Raw genomic sequence first — 15,893 nt, 5'->3', positions numbered from 1 at the left:
AGTAAAGTTCTTTTACATCTTCATGGTGAACAATCCCAATCACACGGGTGACTTTGCTTTCTCTGTCATCAAAGTATGGGGCAATGATAAAAGTTTTGTTACCCCTTAATGCTGTTATTGTGTTATTGGCAATTTCCCCTCTACATTTGCTACCTTCTTGAATTATTTTTGGCAGGAGAGAAAGTCTCTGTAACCTAAGATAAGAAATTGTGACCATTGAAGTTAGAGTAATAATGCACACAGCAGCAGCAAAGTAGGATTTTTTCCCACCACAGAGCTTTCTGAATTTATCTAAATGTGGATGTAAATTTCTTTGTCCTTGCAGTTTACGCTCCTGCATCTGCAAGAAAGAAAATATATAACATTAGATAATATTGACTTATGTTCATTGCTCAAGAATTTCATAAACAAGATAGGGGGACAAATCTCTATCACTGTGCACTGACCTAACAGTGACTCAGTCAATATGCTTTTATGCAAAACCAGTCACAGAATATGCCTTTAATGAACAGTACTGTCCCTGACTCTCTGAATATCCCTGTATGTCAGAAGTATGGAACAGTTCCTGTACATAGAGGTTTCTTTAGGTACTGTGAGAGAATATGATAGAGGTATATATGACCATCAATAAGCAGCAGAATAGGAAGCCATTATTCATTATTTTCTATAATTCAGATTTTAGAACATCCAATTAAGTAATTATACAGTAATTGTAACGCAAAACAAAACCACGTTTGTCTTCTCTACACAGTGTATAAGTAAATTAGACACAAACAAAACTTAACTGGACTTACCACAGAAAAGTTAGGGGCAAAAATATAATTGAAATAAATAGAGGATTAAGCAAGCTCATAGAAAACATGGCAATTAGGGACTATTACACATGATGGTCCAGATACTATCTCTAACTTGTAAATTCCCTAACCTGCAGTTCATCATAGGTGAGACAATACATACAGAGAAAGGTCACCTGATACAATTCAGCAAAAGACAAGTGAATCGATGGAAGTATAAAACAGTTCTACTTATGAGTGCTACCATACTTAGCACTGTGTGAGGCAGGATTTGTAGGGAAGGCAGCCTCATATTATTCTCAACAGAGATCCAGGTCTGCTGACATTGCTTTAATGCCTGCAGCCCCTGGCATGGTTCTGGAGGGTGAGGTCTTCCTCTCCTGCTGCTGCAGGCACAGATAGTCATCCCTGAGCACCTGGAGGGCCAAAATCCTCAGCAGCAATCACATGCTGGCAAGTGTTGAGGTTTGAAAGGGAACTCATGGCACTCTCAAGCAGTAATTTCTGTAAGTGGAACTCAGATTAAAATTTTCTTTACAAATTCATCTTTAGGGATCCAGATACAATGAGTAGTAAGGGGACAGCAAACCTCTTCAAATGCCTGCTTGTACCACACAGATTCTCAGAAGAATAGTGCCCCAGATTAATCAAATTACTGTTATTTAGATCAGAAAAACTGGACTGAGTAGGAGAAAGTGTCCCTGACTTCCAGCCAGAAGAGTGGGGTAAAATTCCCACATGGAATAAACTGATTCTATTGCAGAAGATGAAGATGTTTCTAGTGGCATGTCATTGCTGCATAGAGCTGCCTGCTGAGAAGAAAATTTGTGCTGCTAAAAGATCCAGATTTGTATGTGTATACTATATAGAGAGAGCAGGTAGCAATATCATAGATGTATCAGATTTTGGAAGCTTGTCATATTTCTTGTCCTTCCACTTGCTTCTCAAGAGTCCTAATGTAGTTACTTGCTTTATTTTTTAAGTATCTTCAGAGAGTATGCACATACTAAATCGCCGAGTAACATGTTTTGGAAAAAATGTTATTAATCTATTGTAATATCAGAATTAGACCTATTATTTCCTTCTTTTCTTTTTTTTTTAATATATATTTCACACATTGTATAAAGATATTTTGAGAGCTTCTCCTTCAATAGTCTTTTGTGATGTAACAGAATATTATAATTTTAAATTTATAGGAGCAAAGTAAGAAAGAGAGAAATCTAGAAAGTATATAAACACCTAAATCTATAGCTTTGATTCAGAGATCACACTCAGCACTCTCATGACTTTGGAAGTGCCTAAGCTCACTGACAACTTCACTGTTTGGCTTGAAAAGTTCTTTAGGGGCCTGTTGTTCTGCTTTAACATATTTTCCAAAATTAGTAATCTAACTTCTGAATCTCAGTTGAGTTTAGGCAGAAGATAATTGCCCAAGCTTTCAGAACAACATACAACATTTTCCCCAATTGCTCTTCCCTCAAAAAGAAAAGTAAGAAGGTGTAAGGTCACAACAGGACCCTTAAAATGTCCCATTTTCCAAAACTGATATAATTTATAGCAGCCTTTGACAGCTCCCAAGAATTTACTTTGCAGTGCAGAATTGTCATAGGGCACCACAAATCTCACTACACCATGCTAGGGACAAAGCAGAACAGCAGCAGCAGGCTGCACTGACTCCATTGTGTCTCTGAAGTGGAGAATCTCCCCCAGAAATACTTAGAATTTAGAACAGAACCAAAAACAAATGTATGGTTAAAAGCCTGATACTGTTGTACAACTTAGTTACAATTCTCCAGCAGAAAGAACAACTCAAAATTTATAAGTCTTTTTTTTTATCAAACATTCTAAAGTTAGGCAAAAAGCTTACCTGGAGCATTTACTAAGCTTATTCTCAGGTTTTTATATATCTTAGCATTTTTATAATATAGAGTAGGTCCCATTTAACATTTATCCTTGATCTTATGTATTTATGACTTAAAATATTGTTCAGTCCTATAGAATAAATAATCTTTACTAAAGAAATACCACAACATATCAACATTTAAAAATGCAATTAATTTATTACCTGTTATTTTGTTGTTTCTTCTGCCTTTGTTGGCTATAAATAATGAACAACAAAGTATCTTTTCAACTGTGTTTTGAATAAGGTGCATCTGAAAGCAAACATACCTTTTAAAGCAGACAGCAGAATGAAGTTTTATTCAGGTCTCCAACTGGTTCTCCAGACAGTTACTTTTTGGTATGGTATATCTACAGATTGCTCAATTCTATCCAAAAGAAAAAAAACTTTAAAAATTTTAAGATAAATTGCAAGAATTGTTCAATACAGAATGAGACTAGGGAAAAAATGTAGATACAATACCTAAGATACTTGCCAACACATTTTATTTCAAATGCTTGGTGTGCCTTAATGTCAGTAACAGCATCCACACCTACCAGAAAAACAAGTTTTCCTTCTTTTGAGCAAGGCATACAGCTGCCTCCCAACAACTTAATTTAAATTATAAACCTGCATGAGAAATTGCTCAAGCAAATCAAACCTAGGCTCTTAAGTGATTTAAGGCTAAATAGTTAGGTTTCCTTGTGGAAATTACTCTTACCTATTGAGATATTTGCAGTTCATACACATATTTAAAGAGAACTAGAAAAGCCTGCTATATAAAGATGATAATTTGTATTTGTTGGACACTTGTTTCTAAGCAATATGTTATAGGCCTAATTAAATGGGTGAATACAGATTCCGACGAGGAAGTATGAGAGCGAGCTGAAACAATAGCAGATTACAGAAGAGAAAAAGAACAAAATATAGAAGTCAAGACATAACAAAATAGAATCTTCGAAAAAAAAGAAAGCCCTAATTATTTTGAGGATTAAATTTACTGTTTTCTGATATGTGATTCATGAATTTTGATCTCCTGAGATTAATACCATAGAAATCTAGTAAAAATACACAGAAGGGCAGATTTATCAGGAGCATTATATTTCTACTCCCTCATTATAGAGAGTATGTCTATTAGCAAATTTTAGCTTCAAAAATATGCTTCCAGCATATTTCAAAGAGTTGTTTTGCTTCTAATAACAATAACTGTTTCCATTCTTTTGTGTTTTATTCCAATTACTATTAAAATAGAACATAATACAAACCATGCAGATCTGCTACGTGCTTTAATACTAAATTAACCTAACACTATCAATAACTGCTTTGCACCAGTTTATTCTTCAGTATTCCCCCTAATTTTAAATAGTGTGTCTTCATCCCTACTACATTTATGCACTCTTATGGAGTCATATCCCTCCTTGTCTCTTTTTTTTGCTAGTTTTTCATTAAACAAGACAGACTGTTCTAATTTCTGCTCATAAGAAACACTCTTCCTTGGTCAGCTGCTTCTCTGCATTTGGCTCAGGTTCAATTAGTCTCTAGCACAGAAGACCAGAAATGTATGGTCCTCTTCCATTTGTAAATGACAGTGATAAACCCCTATCGTTGTAGGAAACATTCTTTCTAAACATATACTAGGATTACATTTTTTTTGCAGATGCATCACATTGCACAGATACATCTGAGCCTGTCTGTCATCAGCTTGAGATTACTACACCAACCTCGTCTTTCACCCTAGGGTGCAGTTACCCAATGTGTTTTCTTCTTCAACAAGGTCATAATAAAGAGTTATTGTCCCAGCTGATTAAACTAATCACATTTCTCCTTATTTCTTTAGTTGTCTTCCTTCTAAACTCTACTCTAAAGGCTTGTGTCCAATCAAGATCACACTTGCAGACTTGCAGATAACCTAAATGACTTTTTTTCCCCCCCTCCCTTCTTAAACAAAACAACAACAGAGATGACTACCAAGTTTCAGCTGCTAATAAGCAGCACTAGATTCAGTAGTACAGGAAAAGCCTTATCCTTGAACTATCCATGGTCAAACTAAAAAGCCAACAGTAAGAAATAGCAATTTTTTTTTTTTTGTAAAATGTATTCTATATCCTCTGCTTATTGCTTTGCCAAAAGTGACAATATAAAGCACTGATGCTTAAATATAAATAAAAGTTCCAAAGAATAATAATCATTTACCATCTTAATCTAGACTGTCTCTAATCTCTTGATAGCTCTTTTTTTTTTGCAGAAAGACTCTTTGCAGTTGCAGTGGTTTTCCACTCTTATGTGATCTAGTAGCTGAAGTTTATTGGTTGAAGGGTTAAACTGAAGGCAGTATTATTCCACTGTTGGTAAAATATTGCTGTAACATAGATTAAGTTGCCCATTTATATTCTCAATTCGAAGAAGGTACAGTATAGCATAATTTCATAATACCTGGTTGTGTATTAGGCCTGGCACAAAAGCAAACCATATAATTTTCTGTACATGCATAAGTTTTTCTTTTATAATCTACTGCACATCCAATTGTAAACACAATTGTAAACAATTGTAACAATTAGTTTTTGCGTTCTTTGAAGAGAAATAGTTCAAGCAAAATAGAAGTTGCAGGACAATAGTTAAAAGGTCATGTTTTTCAGCTTTTTGTCTTTCACACTGAAACCACTCTTTCAGGAGTTATGCATTCTTTAAATCTAAAATTAAACTCCCAAACTTGGAGCGTATGCTGATACAGACTCAAAAAAAAAAAAAAAAGAAAAAAGAAAAAAGTGTTGTACAATTAATAAATACCTTTAATTTACCAGTAAGGGGTTAGCACCAATACCCCAAAATTACAGCTGACTGCCAACTGATTATGCTACTGGCCGGGTGGAAACAAAATCCTGAGCCTGGCGAGCCTCTCTGCAAGCGTAGGGAAGCCAGCGACCGGATCCTAAGCAGGAGCTGCATGCGGAAACCCTCCGCGTTCCCAGCAGTTTCACGAGGCGAAGACCCGACGGCAGACTCCGGGAGCACCGCCGCAGCCCCGGGCCCCCGCGGCGCACCCGCAACCGGCGGCGGCAGCGACTCCCGCCGGGGCACCTCCGTGCTGGCGACGCCGGGGCTTCTGTCGCCGCAACCCGGGGACTCGCGCCCCGGGTCACCCGCAGCCCAGAGAAGTGGCGGCGGCCGCGGCGAGACAGCGAGCAGCGCAAAGAGCCCGGGGCCGCGGGCGTCCGCCGGGGCCTAGGCCGGGGGCTCGCGCCCCCCCGGGGCCGGGGCTCGCGCCGCGGACGCCCCCTTCCGGCGATGCGGGCTGACTCGCCCACGCACCGCTCGCTCGGGACCGGCGTCACGGCGACCCGGCCGCCCTGGTGCCGCCCCTCGGCGGGGCGCCGCACACGGCGGCGGCACCCTCCGGGGAAGGAGGTCCCCTGCGCCGCGAAGCCGGCCGCTGGCAGCGGCACCGGGGCAGCAGGGAGTCGGCAGGGAGCCCCCGCCAGCCGCGCTTCCCAGGACCGCCTCGGGGCAGCGGCAGCGCAGGCGGCTTCCCGGCCCGGCCCGGCCCGTCGCTCGCGGCAGCGGCCGCCGCAGGCGAAACGCGGTCGCTGCGGCTGCCGCCGGGGCCCCGGGCAGCCCGCGGGATGCAGCTCGCAGGACCGGGAGGCGAGGCCGGGCTCCGGGCAGCAGCGGCGCGGGGGGGACCCGGGCAGGGCCCGGCGCGGGGCGGCTCCGCGAGCGCCGCTCCCCCGGCGCCGGCGCCTGGCCGCGCGCCGCCTCCCGCAGCCGCACCCGGCACTGCGCCGCGCGGAGAACGCGGGCGCGCCCGGGCTGCCCGGGGGGACTCTGGGCTCGACCTCCACGTTTGTCTGTTCGTCTCATTAACTTCACGTAAAATAGAGAAACGCAAATAAGCCATTATATTTTCAAATTGCAAATCAATGAAAAATAGTAAATTAAACCCTGATAATTACAAGATCATAAAATCCAGTCATTCACACTAGTACTTTTACCTTATAAGTTTTACCATTCAAGCTTTGGATCTTAGAGACAGCAGCTCCTCTTGTGGGCATTCGTGTGATAACGCCCAATTTGAAACTCCAAGTTCTATGAACATTCTTGGTGGGATATTTTCTAGTGGTGATTGCCATAAATTTTAAGCTTTGCCTTCTGTGAACAATAGATGATCCTAAAGCTGCAGTGTATTATTGGGGAGAACATAACGTTAAATACTTATTGCAATGCCTCTCGTAGTTTCACTGCTGCACTTAAAATCTTAGCTTACCCAGCACTTAACTTCTGTAACTAAAGATTTATATTATGTCTCCAAAGTGATGAATCCCTGAGTTTGAAAAAATTTTGATTCATAAGGTTTCCTGCAATGACACATAACTGTCATCAGGCTCTTCCCAACGTTTTCCAGACACCTCTACAAGTCAGAGGACTGAGGACTAAATTGCTTTTCTTGGATTAAATACAAGTTCTTTAGTTTTGAAATTATCTTCACTGGGCACCTTATTCCAGGTCACAGATAAAATGCATTTACCCTTATGCAGTACATAAAAGGAATGTCCCCCCCAAAGCTTTACAAGAATCTTCATCTGGAAATCTTTCCAATGTGAGCTTTAAGTGATATCCTCTGCCCCCCTCCATGGACATGGGCAGCTCTGCACTTTCCCTCCTTACAACCAAGGTTTCACTTTTGAGCTTACAGTACCGTCTGATATAGCACTTTGTTAACATTCATGATTAATGATGAGTTATATCTCCACAGTGTTGTATCCCTGATGAGGGACTCTCGGGGAAGGTTTCCYTGGAGGGGCATTCGACAGTGATAGATAAGGGCAACATCCACGGGAACACTGACACTGTTCCCATAAGCACGTAGGACAGAGTGGACTGAAGTCTGAACCACCTTTCTTGGATCGATTATCATTTTTTTGGGATTGATTACCTCTTTCCTGTCCGGCTCTCTGTGAACATGCTGCAGTATGTTAATACCTGGCACAGTATTCCAGGATGAAATGTTGAAYGTGTGGGTGGATATGGTTTCGGGGAAGATATGATTCTCAAAGAGGAAAACGCCAGTCCCTGGGTTTTGTTCTTGAAGACTGCTCATCATTGTTTTCCAGTCTGGGTGCTTAAGGGGAAGAATTATTTCATCAGCATCATTAAGAACCACAAACTTGCTCCTCTGCATGTTACGATATACACAGTCATTTAGAGCTGTGATTTGTCCATAGTAGCCAATGTGTGTTCCATCTTGCGTGAAATGCCATTTAGAAGAAACCTTGAGGTGTGAATTTATTGGCCAGGGAATTATCTCTACAGTTCCTTCTTCCATATAAAACTTCAAGACTTTCTCCATCAGCTGGCTGCAGCTGTTCTTATAGATCACCACTTTCTGCACCCCAAGAATCTTATACATCTCCACACTCTGTATAAACTGTAAGACATTGTTGTAATTCCCAAACATGGCAGAGATGCATACAGTGAAGTCAACAGAAAAGGTCTCGGCCTTGCGGTTTTTAATTTCAAACCTTGGCAGCTGGTCAATATTTCCATGTGGGGACCAATGAATCGACACATATGTTGGATCGCAGTTTTGGGGTTCCAAACAAACTATGTCTGCTGYACCATAAGGGAATCCAAATCTATCTGAATGAACATCAATTTCAGCATTGGTCACTTGTATTTCACCATGAGGCTGACAGCAGAACCAGCAGTAAAGTTCTTTTACATCTTCATGGTGAACAATCCCAATCACACGGGTGACTTTGCTTTCTCTGTCATCAAAGTATGGGGCAATGATAAAAGTTCTGTTATCTTTTAAGGGTGTTATTACATTGTGAGCAGGTTTTCCTCTACAAAGCTGACCTGCTGGACTGACAGTTGTCGCCTGGAGGAAGATTTTTCTAATTATATTATTCTGTAGATAAGTACCTTTCCTGGAGCAGATTAAAATGCTTGCAAATAAAAAGATACATGCAACAACAGCACAAATGTGTCTTTTTCCACAGTGTATCATTGCTGAACAGCACGACTTGAAACGTAACACACTGCTGTACACTCAGTCTTTCATTCACTTTCTCTAAAACAAAGAACAAAAAAAGCACACTTTCAATCATTGCCAAAGAAAGAAATGCTTTGCATTGAACTGTATTCAACATCATTTAGAAAAAGAGGTTTGGAAAGAATGATCTTTTCACTTGTTTAAATGGCTGATATTACTTTAAATGTAAATTGATTTTACCACTAAAGATGAAGTCACAGTTTTGAATTGGCAGTTGATTTCAGTAGGACTTCATGTGAATATTGGGACCATTCAACTCACCTACATGCACAACTGAATCTTTTAACCTTGCCATGGAAAGTTCAAGTTCTCTGAATAAGGTGGTACCAAATCTGGCCACAAAGTGAAGCTTTTCAATAACAATACATCTTGATATTTGCACATGCTAAAGCCATCAAGCAGATGGAAGGCAAAATAAAACAAAACCAATCCCTGCCATGGGTGGCCATAATGGCATGATAAAATGTGACACGTCACAACAACACATCCCAACAATTAACCATTAAGAGTCAGTATCATTCATAGGTGTTCTGTCCTCTTTTGTGTGCATTCAATCCCGGTTGAATAATGACTGCTTTCTAATTACTCACAAAATTGCATTAGTTACAGCTTTACACTGACTTCAGAGTATAGGTTTGAAGAACATGATGAAAACACTGCTGCTTGGTGTAATTAGCAAATCCAAGATGTTGCTCAGCTGTTCTTTTTCATTTCTGTGGCCAATAAAATAAAATAAAATCTTATTTCAGAAGATGTATAATGACCCACTCTCTAAACTAAAGTCTTGTGTATTGTTCTCTTAGAATTGTCATGTAAGCTGTATGTCTTCCCCTTTCCAGCAAGGGTATCTATTAATTTTAAGAATATACATTGTGTGTGCTGAATATTTTTTCTAAACTGCTAAGAAAGGTCACAGTTACCTGGTTCTGCAGAAAATATCTTGTTCCACCTGCTTTAAATACTTTTAATGTTGCCTGCTCAATTAATGATAAAAATGCATATTTTAATTTTAGCAGTTATCTCAGTAGTAGATAAACAGGACCTTATCAGTCATATTTGCATAAAGAAGACGAAAAAAATATATAGACATTGTGAAAAGTGGTGCTGTATCATCAGTTATTAATTAAACTGCACCAAAGGCCTTCAGATGTTTATTGTTATTCCTATTTTTGGATTGTAAACCATTTACAATTACTAACGTGCTTTTTAATAGAAAACTAAGAGAAATGATGTTTTAGAGTGAAGTTTTTTTCATAGGAATATTAATTGGGAAGCAGGATTGAAAAATGGTTATGGAAAAACTTCTAAAAAAACCCCCAAAAACACCCAAACCAAAAAAAAMCCCCAAAAAACAAAAGAGAACCTGACAACAATGTGGAAAAACATCAGTCATTTCAAGTTCTAGTTCTGGTTTTATACTGATAATTGCTTTTATTTTTTCTTTTTCTTTTTTAAATATATTTTGGAGGTGGAGATTTGGCAGTCAGTGTTCTCTTGGAAGAAATCAAGAGGATTCTTTGCAGAGACTGAAGTGGGTCTGAAGACAGAGAGGAATTAACAAAGATGGAGGTCAGGAGCTTCCATTAAGTTGTAAAAGCAGAGTATTTTATGGGCCCCATTCTTGTCTTCCCACCCAAAGGAACAACAAAGTGACTGAGGAAGGTATAGAACATTAGAGAATCCTGATAAAAACTTTTGTTACTGTTCTGGAGGGATGACTTATTGCATAAGAGACTGGACAAATATACTAAAAGGTAACATGAAAAAAAAAAAAAGCACTGGTAAAATTTCTCATCATTAATGTCTGTCATGTTTACTTACAGAAATACAAGGTCCTTTTTTTTTTTTTTTTGATATAGATGCTTACCAAAAATTATACATTTCTGGTGAAATTTCTTTTCAACTGTCAGTCTTGCACTGCAGGCAGCTCTATGCCTTAAAAATTTCTTGTTAAATCAGGCTTGAGAAGTTTACATTAAAATTGCATTTTTAATATTAAAGAAATATTAACATACTGTTAGTCTGTTTCTGCAACAGAAACCTAACAGCAAAATCCACTCCTGGCAAGTACTCTCCTTTATCCCATCTCCCTGTTGGAACACAGCTATTTTCTAGCTATTGTTAAAAAAAAAAAAAAAAAAAGAAAAAGAGATATCCCTCCACTTTCATATGCACGGAAGTTGCCATTTTAATGCATGAGCTACACAAAGCAGGAAGTCCACTTACACCTTCCCCTGCATTTCACAACTTTTTTTTAATCAGCTGAAAACAAACTGCTTTGGTATAGTTTCTCTTCAGAAATTTTGTATGAATATATTGCTCAATTCGGGCAATACAAATTCATCCTAGTACCTAGTAGCCTATTTTTTTTTAGACCAACAGACCTGCTGAAACAGAAACAGTTGTTCAGCCACTTTAACAAAGTAGTTTTATTACGTCAAAAGCATAATCATGCACTTGATCTGGGACAAAATAAACTAGCATTCCTGTTATAAATCTGTGGCCTTCTCGGGCATGAACAGTGATTGCAAATGTAATTTTATGGATAGGGACAAGAAACAAATGAGCCACTTCTTTTATGTAAAGAAGTCTATAAAAACTAGCGAGATGCTTAGAGATACATATCACCTGTTTAAATAACCTGCTGCTTTGCCCTCATGGAATTGTTTAAAGAATTTCTGGAAACCTCCAGTGGTTGCTAACTGATCACATTTCTGTTTTTTACCTTGAGCTGATCGCAGGGAGATTAGTTAATATATAAATTTTTCAAGAAATGTATGGCATCAATTCCTAAATACAAAAATATAATTTTGAGTTCAAGCCTCTGCCATCTCTTTGAGAATCAACAGGTTGCAGACACGTGTCCACTTAACTAGGTGACTAAAAGGTTCTCTTTTCTAGCTGGAGTGGGATTATTAAAAAAAAAAAGAAAAGCTGTATCTTGGCTGTTGCCAGAGCAGTCATTTCTGAACAGGAATACCATTGCCATTCTGAAAAAGGATTCTGCATATGTATTCATTAAGAGATACTTACTGCCATGCTTTGTACTGTCCTTTGTTCAAATGAACATATGTTGGCAAAGCCTCACTTCATAAAAGGTGACATTCAAACATTGGGCAAATGACCACTCTTTCACCATGACCGATATCACCACAGCCTCTTTTAGCTATTGAAAACATATTTTGTGTGCTCAGAAGCTGAAAAGTATCCCTCCTGTTTAGAAGAGGAGCCTTTAAAATACATTAGCAACTCCAGACCTCCTCTGTCTATTTAGATTAATGCCACTAGCAACAGAGAGAAGAAACCGGAAGACAACATTTTACTGTAACGTATGTTATATCAACAAAATTGAATAAGCCCTTGCTTTTAATGGCTGTGTTATGGAGCTTTATAAAGCACTGTCACCCATTTTGCCTTGTACAGGTAGCTAAAACCTCAGCATCTTGTGGTTGTTATATAAGGAGAAAATAATTGTTAATGGAATCCATGTTTGTTAGGTGCAGTCTAAATACTTCACGAGAACGCAAGAAATCATGCTTTCCTGAACACAGTAGGAATCAAACAAGATACAGTGTATTTACTCACAGTTCAAAGTCTCTTTGTCTAGCACTTCATGCTTTCCACTGCTTCAACCTGAGTTCTGTCCCTTGCTCCCTTTGAAAGGGGAGACCTTGCAGCCTCGCTTGCCTCCTCAACATCTGCTTCCTCTGCAATTACACTAGTACTTTTGGCCGTCTGTGGGAAATCCGGTGACTTGGTTAACTTCCTGTAGTGCAGATCAATTTGCTTTCTGCTCTGCCATTTTCTCAGATTAACAACTTTATCAATCTGATAGAATAACACATTCTCCAAATCATGCTTATATTTTTAAAGCATCTCAGTCTCTGAATAGTCGTATTTATTAACTGGGAGAATAATAGGTGATCAGGCTGCTCTGCCTGAAGTAAGGCTGGTTGTGCTACTGTGGTTGCTGTATGTGCCTATTAGGTAAAGAGTCTCCAAGCACCGATAGCATTAACAGAATGCTCATACACAATTTTTTCTAGTAAAAGAAAACACCAGCAAGGACTAAATTAGCCCTAGGAACCCCTTAATAACTTTGATGCTAAGCAAAACAGATCATTACACAACTAACATCCACTTCACACCCTTTACCACTTGACTTGGCGCCGTTCAGTATGAGAAATTTTGGTCCTTTTTGACAGCACTCTTTCTCAGCTGACCTCTTGGTCAGTGTTTTCAAACAGGTATGTTGTTAAAATTCCTAGAATTCTAAAATAAATAAATAAACACTAAATAAAGTGTTTCTTGAACTTATTTTCAAAAGGAGTCTCTGAATTTGTACTTGACTTTCATCATATGAAAAGTCAGCTTTTTTTGGGGGGGAGGGGAAGCTTAATAAACATTCAGCCTTTTCTGACTTGCTTATCTCTTCTTATTAACACTCATACTGATGTGAACTATAACACAGAAAAGCAACTGCCAGCTGACTCTTTTCATAAAGCAGTTCTTATGCTCTCACCTGGATCATACTACCTTTTATTAAAAAAGCTTGTCAAAGCTCAGAGAAGGCTGCCAATAACTCATTTATTTTATTTGAATGCTATTGTTATACATACAGGTATTGTTATGAAACTGGTATGTCATGACTTACCTATTGAGAGCTCTTGAGAGAGAAGCCTGTACAGCAGGAGGAGCTGCCGCGTGTGCAGCTGCTCAATGCTCAGTAGCGCTGAGGGTTTCTTCTAGTCCCGAGACTGTTCAGGCCCTGGACGCGCAGAGTAGAATAAGCCAGCTTCTGAAGTCTGTGCAAGCCTGTATACGTGAGCTGAGAGAAGCAACTTGCTAGTTCTTGGAAAAGGCAGTGGACCTTCATCCACTTTAACTAGCACTGCAAGATTTCAGTTAACAATGCAATAACAACTTCCTCATATGCAGCTTGTTTCAACTGCCCAGCAGTATAAGCAACAAATGTCACTAAGAAACTATCATGATCTGTGAATTTCTCATTTACAAAAAACAAAGCTTTCAAAACCAGACTAAGAGAAAACAATAGTCTTTTTCTTTCTGTTTAAGCACTATCACTAAGCTTGAAGGTTATAAGAGCTTTAGGTAAGGGTTTTTTGTTTGTTTTGTTTTGCTTTCAAGTTTAGAGTGACTAATGCTACATCTGTCTGTAATATTATTTATAATACTCAGTCAACTAATGTCAGGAGGGACTCCACTTCAAGAGCACTATAGTCTTCTTGGACCTTTCTTCCTCACTGCACTCGACCAGGCAACTGCAGTTAGGAGCACTGAGGGCCTCCCAGAGAACCTCCAGGGAAGCACTTGACTTCTGGTCAAGTCAGTCACAGTTTTTACGCTACAACTGAAGAAGTCTGCACTAAGATAATTTTAATTAGATGTCTGCATCATTTCTATGCACAAGAAAGATTCATATTTAACAGAATTCTGTCAGACAAATTTGGCTGCCAACTGTGTTGTCCTAATAATCAGTATTTTATTAATTCTCCCACTTCCACCATTTGTACCTGCATGAGCCAAAAGGAAACAAAATACTTGGCACTATCTTAGCATCCCTGCTGTGTTCAAGACCATCTTGCACTTCTTGTGTATCTTGTTTTTGTCTTCTATTAAACAAAAAGTATAGTTTTCTTGCTACACAACCTGTTTCAGAGAGTTAAGCAACATCTTTGGTTCATCACCATTCTGTCATTGCTTTTTCTTCTGGTACATAACAGAAGACTACTCTTCCCTCTTTCTGTCTCACCACACTTCTGTTCTTGCAGAATCATCCTATGCCACTCTGCAACTGAAAGAAAGTTAATATATTTGCTAAGGGAAATGCATCTTTTGCTTCCCTTCTTGCCACTTTTTCCTTCTGAACAGCAGATCGTAATTTGTCCCATTTCTCAGACCAGGGCACAGACAGACACCCACAAGGCATGCGTTAGGCAGCAGTGAGGGCTGGCTGCTCCCAGAGGGACAGGATGACCGACTGGCAGGGTAGGGGCCTGGCTGCTAAGGGCCACTGCACCTGAGTGAGGGAGCAGTGCAGGCCCAGAAATTGTGTCCAGGCTCAACCAAGAGTCATTGGGCAAGTCTGCAGTGATTGAAGCAGGTCTGCAGTCATGCTGGGAAGCAGATTCACAGGCCAAGCTCAAGTCCGGTGATTGCACGGCCCGGCCCAGGAATGACTACAGCCAAGCTAGAGACCAGCACGCCCGCAGCGCAGCTTGGGCAGGGACTGAGACCCTGGGCTTGGCTTAAATGGGCTCTTGGGCCCATGGGCAGGGGTGTGGGTGGTGGCCCCAGGAGACACTGGTCAGGGCCATAAAGGCCTGTCAGTGGCCCCAGAGCCCTGACTGAATGGCGTAAAGAGGTACTTCCTTTTCTAGCTAAGGTACAATAACTCATCTATATATGCTCATTATACAGGCCAGTTACTTCAAACAAAACAAAAAATCCCACAGCCATCAACAAACAAAAAATGATTAGAAAAGGTCTTTCACCCTTAAGATTTCATGCTTATTTTCTTGAAACTGTACTACAACACCAGAGCTGCATCAACTCATCCTGGGTACAGCGGATTTTGCAGACGGATTGTGCTTATGCCCAGAGTCCTTCTCTCCTTTCTAAAGGAAATATGTCACTTCATAGATAGAGGTGACCCCCAACTTCTTCACTTACCTTTGATTTCCAGTTTCTCTAGTGAAATCTCCATTCTAGGAGATCGCTGTTGTGATGTCAGGGGATTACTAAGCCAAAGGAAGCATGGAAGTCATCAAAAGATGAAGCTCTTGGTCTGATCAGCTGTGTCTCTCTGTAAACAGCTGGCAGAAGGAATGAAGAAACATTCTATTGCAAACTGGACTTCAGCACCAATGTGACCATCTTCCCTGGCACAGCTTTCCTTGCCGGCTACATTAACTGTTTATTAACTAAAAAGAGAGGAATGTTTGAATGTATTAAAAACCATCCTGAAATACACTATAACACAGACAAGTTTCCAGTGTTTGGGTGGAAATAGGAAGTTTGCTGACCATCTCTGCTTATTCTGCCTAGAAAGAGAGAAACAGTGAGGTTCAGAGACTGACAACGAGGGAGACTAAAGGACTGGAGATACTTCCGCATAAAGACACAAAGGAATCACTTGACCCATTTACCC

General features: G+C 40.0%; 1 protein-coding gene across 9 annotated transcripts; it reads right to left on the bottom strand.

The window, feature by feature from the left end:
- Positions 1-7: 7 nt before the first annotated feature.
- On the bottom strand, positions 8-13,429 carry LOC112977618. 9 transcript variants are annotated; one of them, XR_003257586.1, is made up of 4 exons: positions 5,461-5,915; positions 3,157-3,226; positions 2,964-3,080; positions 8-340 (listed from the first exon to the last, which is right to left on the bottom strand). XR_003257586.1 is itself a non-coding variant. In XM_026090150.1 (3 exons), the coding sequence occupies exon 3, from the start codon at positions 8,675-8,677 to the stop codon at positions 7,358-7,360; it is 1,320 nt and encodes a 439-aa protein (XP_025945935.1). In that variant the 5' UTR covers positions 8,678-8,740; positions 9,344-9,435; positions 12,308-12,417; the 3' UTR covers positions 6,519-7,357. The 9 variants fall into 9 exon arrangements, 3 of the variants coding, with proteins under 3 accessions (XP_025945935.1, XP_025945944.1, XP_025945924.1); XR_003257588.1 differs by lacking the exons at positions 3,157-3,226; positions 5,461-5,915 and adding an exon at positions 12,308-12,417 and having other exon boundaries at positions 2,964-3,061; XR_003257581.1 differs by lacking the exon at positions 3,157-3,226.
- Positions 13,430-15,893: the final 2,464 nt, after the last annotated feature.

The sequence above is a fragment of the Apteryx rowi genome, unplaced genomic scaffold (genome assembly GCF_003343035.1).
Source record: "Apteryx rowi isolate R43461 unplaced genomic scaffold, aptRow1 scaffold_120, whole genome shotgun sequence".
Classification (NCBI taxonomy): Eukaryota; Metazoa; Chordata; class Aves; order Apterygiformes; family Apterygidae; genus Apteryx; species Apteryx rowi.
This window is presented reverse-complemented; position numbering and strand designations above follow the sequence as displayed.